Source organism: Solanum dulcamara, chromosome 4, assembly GCF_947179165.1.
Source record: "Solanum dulcamara chromosome 4, daSolDulc1.2, whole genome shotgun sequence".
NCBI classification, from domain to species: domain Eukaryota; kingdom Viridiplantae; phylum Streptophyta; class Magnoliopsida; order Solanales; family Solanaceae; genus Solanum; species Solanum dulcamara.
In genome coordinates this window covers 16353698-16373612 of record NC_077240.1, presented here as the reverse complement: position 1 = coordinate 16373612, position 19915 = coordinate 16353698, and the positions used below count along the sequence as shown (strand labels likewise).

The window sequence follows — 19915 nt, the reverse complement described above, 5'->3', positions numbered from 1 at the left end:
ACAATGCCACTATGTAAGTTTCACAATGTAAAGAGACTAAAGTTTCTTGGACAGAACATAACATTTTTCATCTATTTCGAGTGAATATATATATATATATATATATTAAACTGAGAAAAGAGTCATAAACTGGACGTTAATGGAGGCCAACTCTATTCATTCATGATATAGTTATTTGCTTTATATACTAGGGTAACCAAGAACCGAAAAGAAGGAACTTCAAAAGGTAGATGATTAGCCTAGGATGAATCAGACGATACAAATTTCCCCAGGTATTCTATTTGATGCTGGAGGACTTATGGAGAGGTAAATGTATGCCTGAATTTGCTAATTGAGGTTCTAGATTCATTCAAAAGGCAGAAAGGAATAGGCTAAGGGCCGTACCTTAATGATCCCTAAGTATTGGGGAGATGTGATTAGGACATGACAAATCTTTAGCTTACCGAGGTCTACCCAGTAATAAATAATTTTGCATTTTGTCTCTCCTTATAGTAGTTTTAGAATTATTTTTGATATTTTTATTATCTTACTATTTCTGTATTTCTCATTCTTAGTTTTCTATTATTACTAGTTTTCTCTTATACCTCTATTTTCTTACTATCTTGTTATTGTTACTATTTATGTCTTCATAAATGTTGTGTTTTTGCTTTTTTTTGAGTTGAAAGTTCATCGAAAACAATTTTTATCTATCAAGGTAGCGGTAAGGTTTGCGTATACTTTATATTTACCTTCCTCATACCCCACTTGTGGAACTATGCTGAACCGCAGAAAACAAAACATATTATAATATTTCGATTATTAGCAGTTTTTTTAAAAATCTTGAAAAAAATATGAGAAATTAGTAGTTAATGTTAAGTATAAAATAAGTATTGACTTTTTCCTTGAAATGGAAATAGGCATTTGACTAGATTAATCTTATGTTTTCCTTAAATACCTAATTATTGACTATATGCATTGTTGTAGTTTAGCAAGGGTGGAGTAGAAGAGGTTATGTTTATTGGGTTTAGAAATGAGGAGAAATAAAAAGGATTTAGAGAAATATCCATCAACATAAGAGTTGAGAGATGGATATGGAGATAGTATCAGGGGAGAAAGGAGGCATAGCTGAACTGATACAAGCACTTGACCAAGCAACCCTAATGGCTAAACAACTCCCCACCAATGTTGACTCTTCTCAACTCCTACAAATCTACTCTTCACTTCAATCTGCTCATCAACATCTCTCCATCTTCCTTTCCCAATCCTACCATCATCATCCACCACCTCCGTTTCCCGAGAATTCTGTCTCCTCCGCCGTAGGCGGTGAACCTATGCAAGTTGGGGATGAGGAAGATGGTGTAAATGAAACCGAGCTGAATTCCAAGACTAGTGTTGACAGAGTTGAGGAGAGGATGCGGGATTGTTTCATTCAGAATAAGAGACCTAAAAGACCCCTTTCCCCGGCGTCAGCTGTGGCTGAGCAGCGGCGGAGCTATGACAATGACAGACCTGATGTGGAATTTGATCCTCATGGGACTAAGTTGAGGTCCTTGGATCTTATTTATCAGTTTCATTCTTGAAGGATTTGTGTAGAGAAATATTGGGAATGGATAAGTTATTAATAATTCCAAATGTATTTTCATAATCCTATCGAGATATAATATAACCCATTTTCCTCCGTTTGGATCATGAATTGATTTTGCTTCGTGATTTCACTACAAAATTGTTACGTTACGAATACAGTGCTAATTCATCGATAGATCAATTTCAAGTGTCCAGCACTCTCTGCATAATTTAGAGTTGCACAATAGTACAGGGAGGGAGATGGAATAACAACAACCACGCCTAAATACCAAGCCAAGTTAGAGTCATCATAAGAATTCTCACTATTCATGAATTATAGATGGTGATCTGATGCAAAAAAATATCGATTATACACTACTAATGAAGTGTTAAAGATATGCAATAAAATATTTACACGCAGATCTGAAGCCTTGACAATTCTCTCAGCACTTATGCTGTGTTGAATGGATTAAGGCTTTGATGAATTTGACAACAGTAGCAAGGGAGGCTCAAATCAAGTGTTGTGGGGTTGCTCTTTTTGCTGTCAACTGTAGCTGTTTGAATTCCCAGCTGGTGATATTGCTCCAGGCTTGTACACTCCCTATTCCAGATTCTGGTACCAGTGAAGCTTAAGCCTAAGTATCCTCAGGACAGCTCAGCACCAAGTGACACCAGAAGATCCTAGGGTTTAACAATTGAATTATGCAGCCTTACGAAATCATTAAGCGCAAGCTCCTCGGGCCTTGACTGAAAAAGAAGAAAAGGAGGGAAAACACAAATGCGAGAAGAACTGACTTAGATAGACCAGTTGCTGAAGTTTCATTGACTGGATAAATGAGAAACTACATCAGTAATACCGTGGATGGAAGACCAGCACTAACAAGAGCTTCTTCAATCTCAAGAGAAGAGCATATATGTTGTAGGGTCTTCCGTAACATCTTACGTTTTCCATTAAATGCACAGTTGACCTTAACCATCAATGAGGAATAGAATCTCAGCTATGAATAATGAGAAAGATAAAATATTTACCATATTTGTTTTATAATTGGCCTAACCATGGATTGCAGATGCTGTTTTTTTTTTAAAGTTTATAAAGTAGTGCTATGCCTCCAATGTTATATCACACTTGGACCCACGTTGAAAACAAAAATGGAAGTACAAGAGAGGGCTGTGAGAACCATTGAGAAGAAGCTTTTGGCTGAAGAAACGGGAGGATAATCTACAGGTTGCTTCAGTCTGAAGGAAACTACTGCTGCATCAACCTGAAGAAGAACAAGAAAAAGATAATTTCACTTTGTGATCCAATCGAAAAATCATCATAATTACCTATTAGACACCATCATATGGACACGGAAAAGCTGTACCATCAGCAAAGATCCTGTACATGATTTGGGAACTGTATTCTTCAAATAATACTATTCGTCAAAGAGATCAAGGAAAGTATTTAAGGAAACAGGCTTAGAAGATATCTTTTAATGAAGGAAACACATTTAGACGTTAAAGTAAAGTTCCATTCCACCATAGTTCAAAGTATTTGTTATTGGATAGAGCATCACATCTTGAAGTTGTCTAGGGGTGTATGTTCCATTTACTGAAAATGACGGTGCCTAGAAGAGTCTCTAAATTCCAAACTGCTAATGTTTAAGTTAAAAAAATAGTTAATTATAATCTTTTCTCGTTCAGAATAGGTGTTCAAACAGTAAAATATAAAGGGGAAGCACTTACTTTAGGTTGTGGGAAGAAATTTGTCCTCGGCACCTTAAATTTGTATTCAGGATCTGCAGAGATTAATGTAAATGCCAAAGCTTGAGATTATTGATTAATGCATACAAAAAGTTTTGGAGCTATTTATTCTTCAAAGATGTGAAAATGTCATTGATACTAAAGATGTGATTTTGATTAGTACAGTATATCTTTGAGACTCGAAGAATATGGACCGCCAGCATTCAACTAAACACAAATTTGAGGTAGTAAAGATCAGATATAAAAGACGGCAAATCCACTCCAAATAGGAGTTGATATATCAGATAATTAGAAGTGGAATTTTTGGAATTTAACAACAGAATGTTGGAAGAGTGCTTTTTTTGTCCCCCGGGACCAGGTAGCCAAGCATGTATCTTGGACCTGGTGTAACGATAGCTGTAAACCAAATAAAACTTGGAAAAAAGAAGAGGTTTGGGTGCACTTGTCACTTTCCTACGCAGAAAATTTACTTCATCTATTTTTACATATATTGTACGTATTCTTATACATAGCTACAAAGTAAAACTAAGTGTACTATCCCAGTCCAAATAAGATGACTGAGGGTTGTTTTTGTAGTCAAATAGTATACAACTACAGAGATATACTTTTAGTAATTAGGTTGTTTTTTTTATCAAGATATCACCAGCAAATGTTTTGTCATCCTCAGCCCAGGACTAGAGTTATGACATTTAAGTCTAAACTACTGCTTCACCCCTCACAAGATTTCTCAAGTACCTGAATAGAAGTTGATGAAAATATTAATGGGTCGATAATCAGAGGACCCTAAGGATGAATCCACCATGCGCGCAGCTGCTTCCTCCTGAAATTCCATACAATCAACCGTCAGTAGTCCTTCCAACAATAGGAACAGTTTGGTGGGATCTAATAACAGGTGAAATCCATCAAACTGTTTCTTCTATGCTATAAAGTTGCATGCATTGTGAAAATGACCTCCTACATTATGTCCCAAGAACATCTACCACTATATTTTTCCAAAACTAGTTGTAATAGATGTTACCATAAACATACAAGAACAGCACGAGGAGCTTGTTAGGTTTCGGTAACCATCAAAAGTAACTCTCATATAGGATTAAGCAAGAAACTTAGCTAAGTGAATAAAAACTGGTTCAGGATGCCGATACAGAACTAGACGTAGACTATGACAGAAGTCAAAGCCCTATCTTAGACTCCAAAAAGAGCTGACTTCTTTGATTGGTGTGCAGTGCGTGATGCCTCTAGACTCCAAAAAGAGCTGACTTCTTTGATTGGTGTGCAGTGCGTGATGCCTCCTTGACTGCGTTGAATTTGAGACAGAGAAGGAGAATATTTGTGAGTCGGCGTTGCATGAAAAAGAATCTAGAGAGGATACTAATCATCTCTAGTTGCATTCAGGTTAGCTTCAAGATAGAGGACTCTTGTATGCTCGTCTTTTAACATACACGGACTACAGAGAATGCAACCTTGAGCACAGAGGTTAGCAGTGAAAGGAATAGCCTTGAAATGTCACCACTCTGTCTCTTTTGGGGCTTATGGAATGGAAGAAAACAAACATAGTTTTGAAAACAGTGAGAATAATGTGAAGGGTATGAGAATATCCTTTTATTTCACTAGTACTTTAAGAGAGAATATTGTGTTGTATAGAGGGTTCACAAACTTCATAGGTACCTAGATGGCTTGGGTTGTCATACAAAACAACTTGGACATATTTTTGACACTAACTTGGTGTTCCGTAATGAAAATTTGGGCATATAAAATGAAAAAGAAATCACAGAATCTTTCACAATAACAAAATGGATGGGGCATAAGAAAAATGACAAGACCCAAGGCAACCTCTATGGCAACCAACATTACTCACTCTAAACATGCACAGGCATTACAAAGAAGCTTGCTTAGTTCTGTGATCTATCAAAAGAAATCATACAGGTCGTTAGCGAACCGTTAAAAATTTGAGATGCAAAGCTTGGACTGAGTCAAAGAAATTTTAGTCCTATTGCTTCAGCCTATAATCTTTTCCATCTAATTGGTGAATTTGAATTGAGAATAAGGAGTGGCAGATCGTAAAAAGTATGACAAAACACAGAACAACCAACAGTCTCTGATGCACAACATAAGTTGTCCGTTCAAGAAGAAAAAGAGAACTGTACTACCATTCCCAATAACAAATAATTCCTACAACCTATTTTTGGCATTAGGGATCAATTAATGTGGAAGCATATTTAAACTGGCAATACAAACCTGGAGTAACAAAACTACTTCTGAGAAGATATCACCCATGGGAAGAAGTTTCTTAATTACTTCTGTACTTATGTTAAAAGGTAGATTGGAGACTACCTGCAATAAGGAAAGGAATATACATCTCATGTTAGCATGATATTGAAGACGTTGGTAATTTGCATTAGAAACACATAATTTAAGGCCAAAAGTGTCGAGAATAAGAACAACAGATTCCTATACCAAGATTCAAAGGAAGAACTTGAGAAATGAATACAGGTCCTCACCTTTGCATATTTCGGTTTCACACCTGAAAAATTTCCTCCACTTTGTGAAACTGTGGACAAATGGGAGCGTATATGACATTTTGTGAAGTCCTCTTGCAAGACCTATAGATGCAGTGGTCACATTATCACATTTATATATTTCTTTGCAAAAGAAGCCACTGAAGCATAACGTAAACCAAGTACATTTATCTCCTTTTACACTAGAAGAACACTCTATATTGGGTAAGGAACTATATTCTCAAATATTAACTTTTAATCCTGTATTCAAACTGGAGGAAACTGAACTAAAATTGTTACCTTTATACAGTCTAGACTGGAAAATCTCTCTGTTACAAGGGCTGCCATGTAGGGATCCTTAAATCATTGAAAAAGAGAACAATTGTGTCAACAGTAAAAAGAAACCAGAAGGAAAAACAGAAGAAAAAAACAAAAGATAGAAAAAGCTTTCTTTTTTCTCGTAACTGTTCATGTAAAGATATATTTCCTCAAAGTTTGTTACGTCTTAGCATTTGCCAACGTTATATGGTTATTCTATTACACAACACACATATACACACACTCGCATGGGCATACACTCACTATGCTTTAATCCCAAGCTAGATGATTGTAGCCATTCCATTCTATTTAAACACATGTCATTAAAATAGTAACTAATTTGTCTTAAAATCTAAAACTTATCTTTATATTGACATACAAAACTCTTCTAACAGACTAAAAGACTCCTAACATTTACTCTATGAGCGGGCAAAACAAATAAAAAACTATCAGAAGTATATTGATAGTGAAAAAGAATAAACCTTTTCAATCGCAAGGACAGTAGCACCAGAATTGACAAGAACATTGGTCAGGGAACCGGTACCAGGCCCAATTTCAACCACCAAATCTCCTTCTTGCACATCCGCAGCAGCAACTAGTTGATCATTTACCTCCGAATTCAGCATGTAATGCTACAATTAACAATACAATTAGAAAAACATGAAACACCAAACTCACTCAATCATACCCATTTCTCTATTCACTTCACTACGGAGCCGAAAAACAACAAACATCAGCTCGCTCAATCATACCCACTGCTCTGTTCGATGAAATGCCCCAATGAACAATACCCATCTACTGAAATAGAATGAAATTAGAGTCAGGAATCGGTAAATACCTGCCCAAGTGACTTTCTTGGAAAACGACCTTTAGAATTGAGAGCTTTGAGGGTAGCATGATAGTCGTCCTCAGCCTTGTTGTTGATTCTTGTTTCGCTTTTAGTTTTAGATATTGCAGTTACTGTATAAAGGGATTTGGGTTTTGGGATATGGGAAGCAAAGGGTCCATCGTACGCCGGCGAATTTGCTGAGAGTAGAGGCTTTGGCGTTGAAGAGAGTGGCAGCAGGGGATGTAGCAAAGAAGGCATTGGTAGTTTTTTGCGGTTAATGGTTTGTTAATTTCAGGGGTTTATCCATGGAAATGTTCACGAAAAGACAAGTTTACCCTTATGAAAATGAACTCATTTGGTTGTCTTGTAAAACTTTGCAAGGGTAAAATAGACTTATAAATTAACATTGAAAACAGTTGGTTTTACCCATCATAAAACTTTTATCTTATTTCCCAAACAACCTCTCTACTCCGACAAGCGATAGGGATAAGATCTGCCTCACTTGTGGAATTAAAAAAAAAACAATCATAATACAGTAACGTAGTAGTACTACAGCATCTAGTTAGCACATGAAAAATCAGATCTATGTATAAACATGATGAGATAAAAGGTACATCTCTAAACTACCTATACAAGTTTGAATGAATAAAACTTAAGTCAGCAAGTTTAAAGAAGTTCATTCTCCTCCCAAAATAGTTGTGTACTTCGGTCTTCTGTTGTTTCCAGCAGAGACTTAATGTCTATTTCAGTACCTAAACTATTGACTTCAAGCGTTACTTGTGGTAACTCTGTTGCAGAATATTGTTGCTGTATAGAATCATAGTTCTCTAGTGATGGCACATATACTTCATCACCAAATAATATTGCAGAATAGTCCTCAAGATCCCCTGATGATGGCTGTGCTGAAAGCTGTTCTTGCAGTATGAAGCTGTCAGGCATTTCTGGGATTTGACATGATGTTTTATTCTCTGCATTATCGAAAAGTAGAAGGCTCTGTTGTTCTGAATTGTTGTTACAAGGATGATTGAATGTATGATTTTCAGGTTGAACTGAAGAGAATTGACTTAAAGTATTTTCTATAGGGGTTTCCAGGAGTTGTGGTGAAGATTGCTGCTTGTGAATGTAGTCCTCTGACATTGAGGAACATAGACCAGAATACGCGTTATTTGGGATTACAGTACAAGAGGAACTTTTGTTACCAAAGTTGACAGATTTCCCATCTGTGCTCAATCTAAAACCAATAAACTCCAAACCAGAATTATTTGAGTTTGTGGGCTGGTTTTCATTGCCACTTTGGATGCTGAAAAGCATGTTCTTTCTCTTGTCGCCATATATTCTGAAGTTACTACCATGAGCAATTCTTGGCACAAATGTTGAATGCTGTCCAATTAGGCCACTATGATCTGCTTGTTGCAAATTTGCAAAATCCAAGAGACTGTTCTGCTGCTGGAAACTGCCCATTTGGCCAGAAGTTGGACAGTTAATGCCACCAGTTCCTTGCTGAAAGTGTGTCTGAAATGGCTGTTGCATAGAATGAGAATATCCTCGCGAAGCATTGAAATTTAGAGGAGATTGGTATGGTTGAACTTGAAAGCATTTTGCATCAGCATCATTTGATAGGATTTGGTCATAGATAGAAGCAGCTGAACTTTCTTGCGCTCTTTTAATACACATGCGGTATTTCTGCAAGTAAGTACATTCTTTTTGTTTAATAGCAAATATAACTTAACCATAATAGTATATCACGAGAATTTATTATGTCGCGATTTTGAGAATGAAGACATTCAACATCTGTGACATGCATCAAGGGACAAGTGCAAGGTTCTAGCTCTTAATGCAAAGATTTTGCTAGATATTAAATACATTTATCGTGTGCTTACTAAAACTGGAGATTTATGTATTAATTTCAGAGATTTCGTGTTGTAATTACGCTTTTATGATTCACATTTCCTTACTTTGGATAATTCCTAAAAGAGAAGAGAAAAATGCAATGTCCATATGGAGAAAAAGGAAAAATAAACAGGACAGCATATCTGATGACAATTTGATACAAGTGATTGTAAAGAGACTCAAGATTCTGAAGAAGATTATAGTAATATAGATGAAAACACACCTGCAAATGACTGGCAACATGTTCTCTAGTCAATCCAGGCTCATTCATAATTTCAACTATTTTTTTAGGAACAGCCTCTGGATATCAATTAAGAAAACCAAAAGAAAAAAAGAAAAAAAAAACATCATGAATATCAACTACATAATTTAGAACAAACAAAAAAAATTAACTCTCAGGGGAAAAAAGAAGGGGAGGAAATGTTTTTACTTTCATAGCCCAAGTGCTGGATTGCTTTCAAGAAGTTTTGATGCATCTTTGGAGTCCATACAACCCTTCGTTTCTTTTCGATGTCTCTATTTTCTTCACTTCTGTCACTGTTAGCTTTTCGCTTACCCTTCAGATCAGCATCAGTATCAGCAGATGATGTGTTTTCTCTAATTGTCTCTGCAGTTACATTCTGAGGCAATCTTGAAGCATTTTCTTCTTGATTGGGTGCTTCTTTTCTACCTTTCTCTTTCTCTAATGCCATTTGCCAAAACTTGTTCATCTCATTTGTGTCTGAGAAATTCACAACATATGCTGCAACACTACTATCTTGGACTTGATTGTCATATCTTGTATCATCTGGTGACATCACTGTGGTAAAAATGTGCAACCCCTTAAAATCTTGATTACAAAAAAACAAATATTACATTAAATAAACTATAGAAAACACTTACAAATAATAGGAAGATAGAGTTTGTTCTTGATGATTTGGAGGATGTCAACCCCATTTGTGTTAAGCCTGTGGATGTTTGTAAGAACAAGATTGAACATGCTCTTTCTCTTCCAAATAGCATTTAAAGTATCCATTGTTTTTCCAACATGCAAAACTGATAATAAAACAGAAAGACAAGAACAGTTCAAAGTTGATAACTTTATTTTTGAACAAAGATAACTATTCCAAGAAAGATGTAGAAAGTTTGTAGTAGATATATACCTTGATAAGTTTAATAAAACAGAAAAGCCAAGAACAGTTCAAAGTTAACTTTATTTTTGAACAAAGACAACTATTCCAAGAAACATGTAGAAAGTTTGTAGTAGATATATACCTTGATAAGTTTGGTTGTGAAGCATATCAGAAACAATATTATGACAAGTAAAATCATCAAGGACTAGAAGTATGCAGATATTTTTAGTTCCCATATCAGATGAATTGGCAGTAACACCCTGAATGTCCATGTTTTTTTTTTTTACAAAGATGTAAAAGTTTCTAAGGAAGATGTTTAATTTGGAGGTAAGGTGTCAATAAGGGATATGATGTTGTATTTTGTAAGAGCACGGGAAACACAAATTATTTCCATTAATTGCTTTTATACTATGAGTTCCTTAAAAACCCCACCCCGACCCCACCCTACCCAACCTGTTAGGTTTGTAGGCCCAATGAGTCTTGCGCGATATAAACATGACTTTATTGGTGTGTCCAGTGTCTTAAGAAATAATAAAAGTGTGACTAGCCGTGGATTTTCTTCTCCTTGAGAGTTTCGCATTATTACTTTGTGCATATGCCAAAGTGCCACAAAAGAAGAAGAAACAAGGGCTTTGTTTCATTTTTATATTTTTATACTTAATATACAAAGAATATATATTTGTTGCGACTATTATTTTTTAAGGAGGCTTCAAAAAGATAATTATCCCAATTAAAAAAATAGAGAGTTTGAGAGAGCCTTTTTGTAAGTTTATAAGAGAACAAGGATGGGTAAATTTTCAATTAAGGTGAATTGGGAATTTCTTATATAGGGTAAGGGGAGAATTTAGAATTCATCAAAGATATGAAAATAAGGGTATTCATTGGTTTATTTTTATGAGTTCTTACGAAGGGATGTAGACAATTATGCCCTCTTTTCCTTTTCTGTATGAATATTCCTCAATCAAGGATTTTAACATTTTACTATGTATGATTAGGTAGATTTAACTTCTGCATCCTTCAAATTTGAGCATATAATTAGTTTACTTCACCGAATCAAGAGTGACATGATCGGTGAGAATTTATATAGTTCAACTAATAAAAATATAGGGTTCAATTATTAGACTTTTCGTTTTAGTTGATTTATGCAAATATTATTTTTAGGTAACCATTCAGAACGATTATAAAATTTTAGGTTGTGGTGTAACATTTTTCATAAGATTTTTATTTGCTTAAAAAAATCTTATATCGTGGTTTATGTCCATAAATTACAACAACATATCCAGTGAAATTCACAAATGGGGTATGGGGAGGGTAGGATGTACGCAGATCTTACCACTACCTCATTGAGATAGAAATGTTGTTTTCGAAAGATCCTAGGTTCAAAAGTCACAGTCCTAAGTAAGAGAGAAAAACAATATATATGGCATAATGAAAAAAAATGAAAAGTGATGCAAATTTTACAAGATAAGAACAATAACGATAGCAAAGTAATGTGATAATCGAAGGCAATAACAACACAACTATAAAGGCATGCCTAGACCTATGACCACCCTAAACAGACACATGGCAAGACACTATTTTATCCCTACTAGTCGTCTATCCTAATCCGCGACCTCCCCTCCTTTCTATCTAAGGTCATGTCCACGGTGATATGGAGTAATCACCTCTCTCTAATACTTTTTCGGTCTACTCCTTCCCCTCCGCATAACCCCCAAATCCAATCGCTCGCACCTCCTAACTGGGGTGTTGACACCCCTCCTCTGCACATGCCCAAACCATCTCAGTCTTGCTTCTCTCATCTTGTCTGCCACAGATGTCACTCCCACCTTCTCCCGAATAACCTCATTCCTAATCTTATCACTCCTAGCGTGTCCACACATCCATCTCAGCATCCTTATCTCCGCAACATGTATCTTCTGAACATGAGAGTTCTTTACTCGCCAGCACTCTACTCCATATAACAACGCTGGTCTAACCACCATTCTGTAGAACTTACCTTTAAGTTTAGGTGGTACTTTCTTATCACACAGGACTCCAGAGGCAAGCCTCCATTTCATCCACACTGCCCCAATGTGGTGTGTGACATCATCATCTATGTCCCCACTACTCTGGATGATGAATCCAAGATATTTAAAGCTTTCTGTCTTGGGGATAGGTTAGGTGACAAGCCTCACTTCCATGCCCTCTTCATCCATTACAACACTGAATTTGCACTCCAAGTATGTTGTTTTAGTCCTGCTCAATCCGAACCCTTTGGCCTCCAACGTTTGTCTCCAAACCTCCAGCCTATCATTAACTATGTCCCGAATCTCATCAATCAAAACTATGTAGTCCGCAAATAGCATACACCAAGGAACCTCCTCCTGAATAAACCGTGTCAGCTTATTCATCACCAAGGCAAAAAAAAAAAAAGGACTCAGCACAAATCCCTAATGTAGTTCTGTCCATAAATTACATTTTAAAAAAGTAAAAATATTTACTAAATAACTGTCCCATAAAAGACAATCAGCAAAAATTCTATTCTTTTTCTTTTGCTTACTTGGGCCTTTTTGGAAAGAATGGCTAGACTGTTTATTTGTTGAGGTTCTAGAATTAAATAAAAAATCAATAACTTGGTTCTTTGGATTAGCTTAAAGAGGTTAAAAACATTCTTATTTTTCACCAAAAATGCAGAAAAGTATGCCATCAACTTTGTGTTTTCCATATACATATTTGTAATAATTGCACCCGCTAAACTAATTACAAATATGGTTCATCACATTTTACATTTTACTTTCTCACTTGTGCACACACCCGTGGGCTGTGAGTGTTATACACTTCACAATATAGAGAGTGAAACTTAAAATAATGATCAAAAACACACATGAACTATCATTTTTGGCGAGTTTCACCTCCCACCTATCAATTATTCCTTTTCATACCTGAATTATCATTAACTGTTCCATTTTTCTACGTGAACGATCACCACCTATGTATTAAAACACATCTAGTTGAATAAATAGTGATAGTTCAAATAGAAAAAAAAGAACAACCATAGTTCACCTAATCAGTTTCAGATGTATTTCAATACATAAGCAGTGACTGTTCAAGTAGGAAGAGGAAACATCTTATAGTTAGAATGTGAAACTTGCGAAAAAGTCACAGATCATGTGTTTTTCTGAACATTAACCATAAACTTATAAATAAAGGTTACTCCTTTTTTGAATAGTTAGCCCCATTGCAGCAAAGAACTCATCTATATTTACCTCACTTTACAAGTCAGCTTGCATATACCAAATGGGGAAAAAAACAAAATAAAAGACTAATATGCACATCATTCTGACAATTGCTACCTAAGAGAAAAACTCATCTACATTTATCTCATCATTTACAAGTGAGCTTGCATTTACCAAATGGGGCAAAATACAAAAATAAAGTTTAAAGAACCCATCACTGTGATTACCAATTTACAGGATGCAAAGGTATTGGATAATCCTGTAATATGGCTAATCGAACAAAAGCTTGCGTCTAACTGACTTGGAGTAGTTCCGGATGGGTTCTTTATCTCTCTCTCCAGAAGTATCCGAACTAATCTTTGGACATCCAGTTTCACTCTCTCCTGGCTTCTCAGGACAGGGAACTTTGGATGATCGATAGAAGTTGGTGATGCTGAGTTGAACACCACTCGATGATTCTGAATTCTCAGACTTCATTGGTCTTTTTCTACGTGATGTTGATTCTTTTAGTTCCTGGGATATCACAAATGAGCATTTAGTGAACAAAACAAACATTCTTGCAGAAAGGAATTGGGGTGGAGGGGGTCGAAGTAGGATAGAGAAAAAGTATATCATTCTTCACCTTGTCTCTCAAGAATTGGGACACCTTTTCTGGAAAAGCATTCTGCACAAGCACCATATCTTCTTCAGTTGACAAAAAGCTGCATCCTTCCTTGACATGAATCTGCAGAGAATCAGGTTCATCAAGTAAATCTGTGGACTCATCAGCTATTCCCAGCTCCTGCTCCATATCAGAGTCTTCAGAAGGGATGCAGGTTACGTTGCTCATTTCACGTGTTGGTTTCTTCCAATTGATTACGTAAAGTTGATGTCCAAATCTTGTCTTCACCCGCTGAATGGAGTCAAATTCATATTGTCCGCCTAACAATTGATCTTTGGAATTTGAGGCCATGTCTCTTAGAAATATGGTGGATAACATAGGAAACATTTTTTGACGTGTATAAGATGGCTCCCAATGCTGATAATAAGCCAGATAATCAACTATCATATCAATCTTTGGATTTTCCCATGATAAATGATAATCACCATCTGCAAAATAATTGCCACAAGGGTGAACAAGGTACAGAAATATTTTTGTAAATAATTTTTAAAAAGAACTACCTGTCTTGAATTGATTGTAGACAATATGCAAGAGGACACCTTACATAGGAGTTCAGACTACTAGAACAAGATAAACTTATACTAACATGAAATAGTGAAAGCTTTAGGGAATGTTTTCTGTTAGATCTGTCACATAGAAGAAATGGGAATGTTTTCTGTTAGATCTGTCACATAGAAGAAATGGGAATGTTTTCTGTTAGATCTGTCACATAGAAGAAATAACAACAGTATACTTATGAAAAGAAAAGAAAAGTTTAGCTGGAAGCTATTTAGGTCTACCAAGACTCCAAGATTGTAGGGCCGCTAATAATATATAGAAAAATATAAGAAAAAAGATATGAAATTAGTAGAGTTGACTGTAGACAATGTACAAGAGGACTCCTTAACATGAAATAAAGAAAGTTATGAAACAATAACAAAATCCCTAATGTTGAGCTACCATGGTTGAGCCACATATGTGATATCTTCACACTCTAAATGTCCAGCCCTGGGCATGCAGGGTGTTAGAATCCACATCAGTTAAGTGAATGGAATGTAGTCTCCTTGTATGATCTTGGGCAATACCCTCACTACTTGAGCAAGTTTTCCGCGTTGAATTAGGCACAAGGTCCAATTTGTTAACAAGAGGCCAGAAAAATCATACAAGTAGAGCTGAAAATGAAGACCGAAAAATGTAGAAAAGGAGAACTGAGGGTGGTGGGAAATCCATTGGCTCTAGTGAGTAACCAGCAGACAGAGTGATTAGCAAAAAGTTTACTGGCCCTCTGGATAAAGCACTGGGTTCACATTTATAGAAAAAATCATGACTCACTGGGTTCACATTTATAAAAAAAATCATGACTTAGATGCCATCGTGACTGCAGTAAACTTAAATAAATCAAAACAAAAAAAGACCTATTATTCACATGCAAATTGTACTTTCTTTCTCAAGTCCCTTTCTCGAAATATGCAAACAGCACCACAAACTGGTAGACTATAAATGAACTTCTATATAATTGCCAGTTCACTCACCATATTGATGTTGCTTGTTCAAGTACATTTCTGTGATCTCATTGTTTGGGAAATTCTGCTCCGAGGCTATCATTCTGCAAACTTTAAGCTTCCAATTCTCATTTCTTTTCTGTTCTTTTTCTTTATTATCCTGTCATATAACACCACAGCCAGCATTTAATGAAGAATGAGACCAGAAGGAAAAGAAATGCCCTGAATAAGAAGCCTGACAGAACATATCATTTCAGTAAAAGATCAATGAAGCAGGGTGTTTCAGATGTACCAAATCACATGGGGAGCAATTACACTTGAAGCCCAATGGCTTCTGAATGCAACCCTCATTGGCGGTGGAACTGCAGTACTGACAAGCAAACTTGAGGTGAGCTTTCTTGCTGCCAGGATGCCCACAGATTGAGCAATGTGGCACTTTGGTCTTCCGAGGGCTCTCATCTGAACTGGGTATAAAACTACTGTCTAAGTTGACGTCGTGCTGAAACGCCTGTAGATCCCCTCCACCTATTTCCCGCAACCTGCATTAATGGGCAGTTAACTGTAATGGGTACTCACGAACCACTATTCATTGTTTTCATACCAACAACTTAAATTTGAAAATATCATCATCGACTCTTCCATGCCCATAATCCACCTGCCCACTCAGATCAAGAGAAATACAAACCTATACAAAATCTCATCATCACTAAAAGATTTGACAAAACGAAATGCTGTTTCAATCCCGATCCCTGGTACACCAGTCAAGTTGTGGTCATTTCCCACCAAAAGTGAAATTGCTATCAACTGATTCCTCCTCAGCCCTAGAGCAGACTCAATGTCCGACATGTGATAGCACTCAAATGGTTCCTGCACCAAAAATGAGATGCATCTTTAGGTAAGATTTAATTTAGACTCAATGTACGACAAGTGATATCAGTTGAATCGTCTGTATAAAAAGTTGCGGGCATTTAATTACCGCTAAAAGCATGATACTCTATCAACTTGTTTCGCTAGATAAATAACTCTACCGGCCTTTCATACAATACAAAGTTCATGAAAAATCTTATCAAGAGTTATGCTAGCACATCCCTTTCTGATAGAAAATATTAAGACAGAAAACAATGGAAGAAAAGTGAAAACTATAAAAGTACTAAACTAAATATGAATTAAGAAACTAAAAGAATTACAAAAGCGTACCACTAGAATACTTCTCTCTTATATGAAGTGCTAGTGTGTTACTTATGACTTATCATAAATGGTTAAATAGGACATACAAATATTCACATAGAATAACAAAAGAGCCTAAATCACATCATATTTCTTATAATTGACGTTATAAAATTTTCTTTTTTTGTAAAAGTAAAACAAATATAAAAGTGAAGAAGACAAACTCTATGTTAGAAAATTTAAAGACATATTATATATTTATATTTATTTATGATCACCTATTTAGTTATGTATCATATAACTATTCTATTAAAACTTTTGGTAAGAACAATAGCCACTTAGTTTCAACTTTTGTTACTAGCATTTACTCATGTATGAGGATTACTAGTAGGAATGTGCACCATAGCCCATAAACAGAAATTAAAAACGAAAGGAAAAAAGATTCACAAACACAATAAAAGAAGAGCAACCTAACCTTATAAAACAGAACAATACAATAAGATCTTATATCTGTCATATGTTTCGTACCACAATTATATACACACTAACGAAAATTTTACATCTTTCATGTGTTCTCTACACATAAAAATACTTGGGAGCATAGTAATAGCATTTAGTTTAACCACGACCCCATGGGGAAGGAGAGTCCAAGTAAAAGCATCTAGTTTAACCATGACCTCGTGTGAAAAGAGAGTCCAAGCACACTTACATTGGAGTTGGGTTGCATATTTTTGATAACACAATTGGATCCGAAGAGAAATGCATCACTGTCAGAAGTAATACAAGCATCAACTAGTCCTTCTCTATTCAACTGTGCACAGAGTGCTTCAGCTTCTCCTTTTGCTTTTAGGACTGGCACTCCAAGAAGTTCAAGCAGCTCCTAATAGAACATATTAATTTATACTTTAGCTAACAACCAGAAACATGTTATATTAGCAGCTATGTAACAGAAGGTCAAGCTCACTAAACATCTAAAGAAGAACTTCCATGTGTGGTGACTTAAAAAGTAAAGGGAAGTTGGATAAAGTCAATTTGTCAACAATAAGAGACTGATTTTGTCTGTAGTAACGAGATTTGGACAAAACAACCCCGCATTTTCCATAGGACAAGCTAAACAAATTACAATCTATAAGCTTTTCTCCTCTATACAGGAAAGTTATATATACAAACATGATCTTGACTGAACTGACCAAATAGCAATCTAAAGTGTGGAGTCCTATAACGACACAACCCTCAGATTCCACTTTTCATATAATATTATGCCTTCCATCTGAAAAGATTTACTTGATAACCTTTGGCATCTCGTGGAGAACAGTCAAAGCAACATGAAAGGCACTAAATTTTGCATCCTTTCACCCTAGGTGGGAAAAACTGAGATATTAGGGCACGCCACAATTCTATTAAAGCATGTGATGGTTTATCTTACTTACTCTTCAAAATAAAGTATGTGAATAGCTCCTTAACCAAAGTAGCTTTCTATTCCTACTACCCAATTTCTTGGCGGTAAGTTATCCAACAAATTACCATAGCCTCAATAGTCAATACTTCCTACAATATCAAAACTGGTTCGTGACAACAACTTTTACGTATAAAAGAACCCTAGGCCAGTGTCATACTGAACTGCAAAGGAGAAATCTTGAGATCAAAAAGAAACACAAAGATACATGTTGATAAAAGAGTCAAAACAAAAAGTGACAGTATACAAACTTACAACACAATCTTTTTCACATTTCTGAAATGCCTTGTTCCTTTCAATTGAAGTGCCCTCCTCAGCCACTGGCAAACTCAATAAATCAATTCCTGATGTGCGAAAAAATCGTGCAATCCTTACCTGAGACTTAAGCGGTGATGCAGTACCATCCGTGACAAAAACAGGAAATGCCCCAAACTACAAAATCATCAAACAACACTTCCCTCAATACTAAAGTTTGCCAAGCAGCACCTATTTGCTCCCATTGAAAACCAATACAGAAAAAAGAAACTATTTGCAATAAATGTCTATTCTTATGTTCAAAAGGTTTTTACATTAAGAGCCCGTTTGGATGGGCTTCCCTTTTTAACTTTTGGACGTGTTTGCCTAATGCTTTAAGCCATAAAGTTCTTAAAGTCAGTCAAAAATGAAAAGTTAGAATTTCTAACTTTTTTTTTCTAAGTGCTTAAAGCCAGTTTGTTTGACCATGGAAATTACTTTTATATTCCTTGCATTTTAACTAAATTCTCAAACTACCCTTTTTATTCTTTTAACCCTAAAATTCAAACACTTATTTTCAACATAAACACTTTTGTCCAAATACTAAACTGTTTATTTATAAAAATAATTTTCAGCACTTTAAAGTTCTAAAAGCACTTATTACATAAAGTTACTTTTTTTGAGCCCATACAAACGGCTCTAACTCCATCTATCAAAATTTCACAAAGTGTATGGAATCCCAAGCTTCGGCTGGTGTAAAAACTGTCAAACTAAAGAAAATCAGTACTCGATGTTGAAAAGAAACGAAATCATACAAATGATCAGGTATATAATTTCCACAAAAATGGAATTGAGGCATAATTTATTGACATTGTCTTAACAATGATGATCAAATAAACCATGAACACATTTGTTAAGTATGCTCAATAATACCACCCCACCGCCCAAAAAAAAAAAAAAAACTTTCAAGGATACTCGCCAAGTTTGTTCTTTTCTGGTCTAATGACCCCACCCCCAACCTAGGTTGCGGCGAAGACTCCAAAATCCAAAACATTGGTTAGGGTGATTTTTCCCCTCAAAAACAAGAAAAAGAATTCAAATTCTAAGTTGGGTGTGCGTAAGTATAGCGTACCTTGGAGAAGAGATTGATGGTACGGAAAAAAGTGAGTCTGATATGTGGATTTCGAATTTGGCCTTTGAGTGCAGTTTCTTGCTGAACTATCCAATATGACAAGTCCACAGCTACACGTTTGTTTCTCAAGAAATCAAATCCTTCTGCTCGAGCGTAGGGTTTTAGCAAATCCCAGAAATTTCCACCAACGCCCATTTCATCCTCAGAAATTGAAAAGGTTTCTACGAGAGTTACAACTTCAAACAGAGGAAGAAGAAGAAGGAGGGGAATTTTAGCCGTTGTGAAATTGCTTGGACTGTTAAAAAAGAAAAATGTTGGGCTCTTTTCTTGTAACAAGCCTAATACTGAGCAATTTCTTGGTAGGCCCATGATTTGGTAGTAAATTTTTGGAAATTTGACGTTGCTTATAAACTTGGGTCACTAATTGGATTGAAAAGCCCAAGTACACCTATTATAAAACTCGGTAGCCCAATTATAATCTTCTTTTTGTTCTCTGTCTTCTTCTTTTTCGTTGTTGCATTGCATAGTGTGATATGAAATTTTTTGTGTAATATAAAAGATTTGAGTAAAATTAGAGATGATTTGGAGTTAAAAATATCAGATCTAAAAAAAGCAATCGCGACGGGTGTATATTATCTGG

General features: G+C 35.8%; 4 protein-coding genes across 6 annotated transcripts; 1 reads left to right on the top strand and 3 right to left on the bottom strand.

Moving 5' to 3' along the window:
• The first annotated feature begins 945 nt into the window (after positions 1-945).
• LOC129886634 (uncharacterized) lies at positions 946-1828 on the top strand. The gene has a single exon (XM_055961407.1). It carries the CDS (start codon positions 1065-1067, stop codon positions 1557-1559), a length of 495 nt encoding a protein of 164 aa, XP_055817382.1. The 5' UTR covers positions 946-1064; the 3' UTR covers positions 1560-1828.
• Position 1829: 1 nt separating this feature from the next.
• Positions 1830-7333, bottom strand: LOC129886633 (ribosomal RNA small subunit methyltransferase, chloroplastic). 2 transcript variants are annotated; one of them, XM_055961406.1, is made up of 10 exons: positions 6937-7330; positions 6581-6730; positions 6081-6137; positions 5784-5885; positions 5521-5616; positions 4021-4105; positions 3268-3320; positions 2721-2804; positions 2400-2510; positions 1830-2289 (listed from the first exon to the last, which is right to left on the bottom strand). In XM_055961406.1, the coding sequence occupies exons 1-10, from the start codon at positions 7183-7185 to the stop codon at positions 2224-2226; spliced, it is 1053 nt and encodes a 350-aa protein (XP_055817381.1). In that variant the 5' UTR covers positions 7186-7330; the 3' UTR covers positions 1830-2223. The 2 variants fall into 2 exon arrangements, 1 of the variants encoding a protein (XP_055817381.1); XR_008766231.1 differs by lacking the exon at positions 1830-2289 and having other exon boundaries at positions 2598-2804; positions 6937-7333.
• Positions 7334-7593: 260 nt separating this feature from the next.
• Positions 7594-10201, bottom strand: LOC129884045 (two-component response regulator ARR14-like). Its single transcript, XM_055958420.1, has 5 exons — positions 10072-10201; positions 9700-9852; positions 9248-9646; positions 9041-9117; positions 7594-8610 (listed from the first exon to the last, which is right to left on the bottom strand). Exons 1-5 carry the CDS (start codon positions 10199-10201, stop codon positions 7594-7596), a joined length of 1776 nt encoding a protein of 591 aa, XP_055814395.1.
• Positions 10202-13146: 2945 nt separating this feature from the next.
• LOC129886632 (flap endonuclease GEN-like 1) lies at positions 13147-19584 on the bottom strand. Of its 2 annotated transcripts, XM_055961405.1 has the most exons (9): positions 19276-19584; positions 18311-18341; positions 18165-18229; positions 17163-17333; positions 15972-16153; positions 15579-15825; positions 15317-15446; positions 13767-14233; positions 13147-13657 (listed from the first exon to the last, which is right to left on the bottom strand). In XM_055961405.1, the coding sequence occupies exons 1-9, from the start codon at positions 19468-19470 to the stop codon at positions 13415-13417; spliced, it is 1731 nt and encodes a 576-aa protein (XP_055817380.1). In that variant the 5' UTR covers positions 19471-19584; the 3' UTR covers positions 13147-13414. The 2 variants fall into 2 exon arrangements, with proteins under 2 accessions (XP_055817380.1, XP_055817379.1); XM_055961404.1 differs by having other exon boundaries at positions 18165-18341.
• Positions 19585-19915: the final 331 nt, after the last annotated feature.

Coding starts and splice junctions, on each gene's coding strand:
- LOC129886634 (XM_055961407.1), top strand. CDS start 1,065: ATGGATATGGAGATAGTATCAGGGGAGAAAGGAGGCATAGCTGAACTG.
- LOC129886633 (XM_055961406.1), bottom strand. CDS start 7,185: ATGCCTTCTTTGCTACATCCCCTGCTGCCACTCTCTTCAACGCCAAAG. Junction 6,731..6,936: donor CAAGAAAGTCACTTGGGCAG/GTATTTACCGAT, acceptor TGTTAATTGTAG/CATTACATGCTGAATTCGGA. Junction 3,321..4,020: donor TTTCATCAACTTCTATTCAG/GTACTTGAGAAA, acceptor TAATCTCTGCAG/ATCCTGAATACAAATTTAAG.
- LOC129884045 (XM_055958420.1), bottom strand. CDS start 10,201: ATGGACATTCAGGGTGTTACTGCCAATTCATCTGATATGGGAACTAAA. Junction 9,647..9,699: donor ACTCTATCTTCCTATTATTT/GTAAGTGTTTTC, acceptor TTTGTAATCAAG/ATTTTAAGGGGTTGCACATT. Junction 8,611..9,040: donor ATGTTGCCAGTCATTTGCAG/GTGTGTTTTCAT, acceptor ACTTACTTGCAG/AAATACCGCATGTGTATTAA.
- LOC129886632 (XM_055961404.1), bottom strand. CDS start 19,470: ATGGGCGTTGGTGGAAATTTCTGGGATTTGCTAAAACCCTACGCTCGA. Junction 18,342..19,275: donor CCATCAATCTCTTCTCCAAG/GTACGCTATACT, acceptor ATGATTTTGTAG/TTTGGGGCATTTCCTGTTTT. Junction 15,447..15,578: donor ATTGCTCCCCATGTGATTTG/GTACATCTGAAA, acceptor GTTATATGACAG/GATAATAAAGAAAAAGAACA.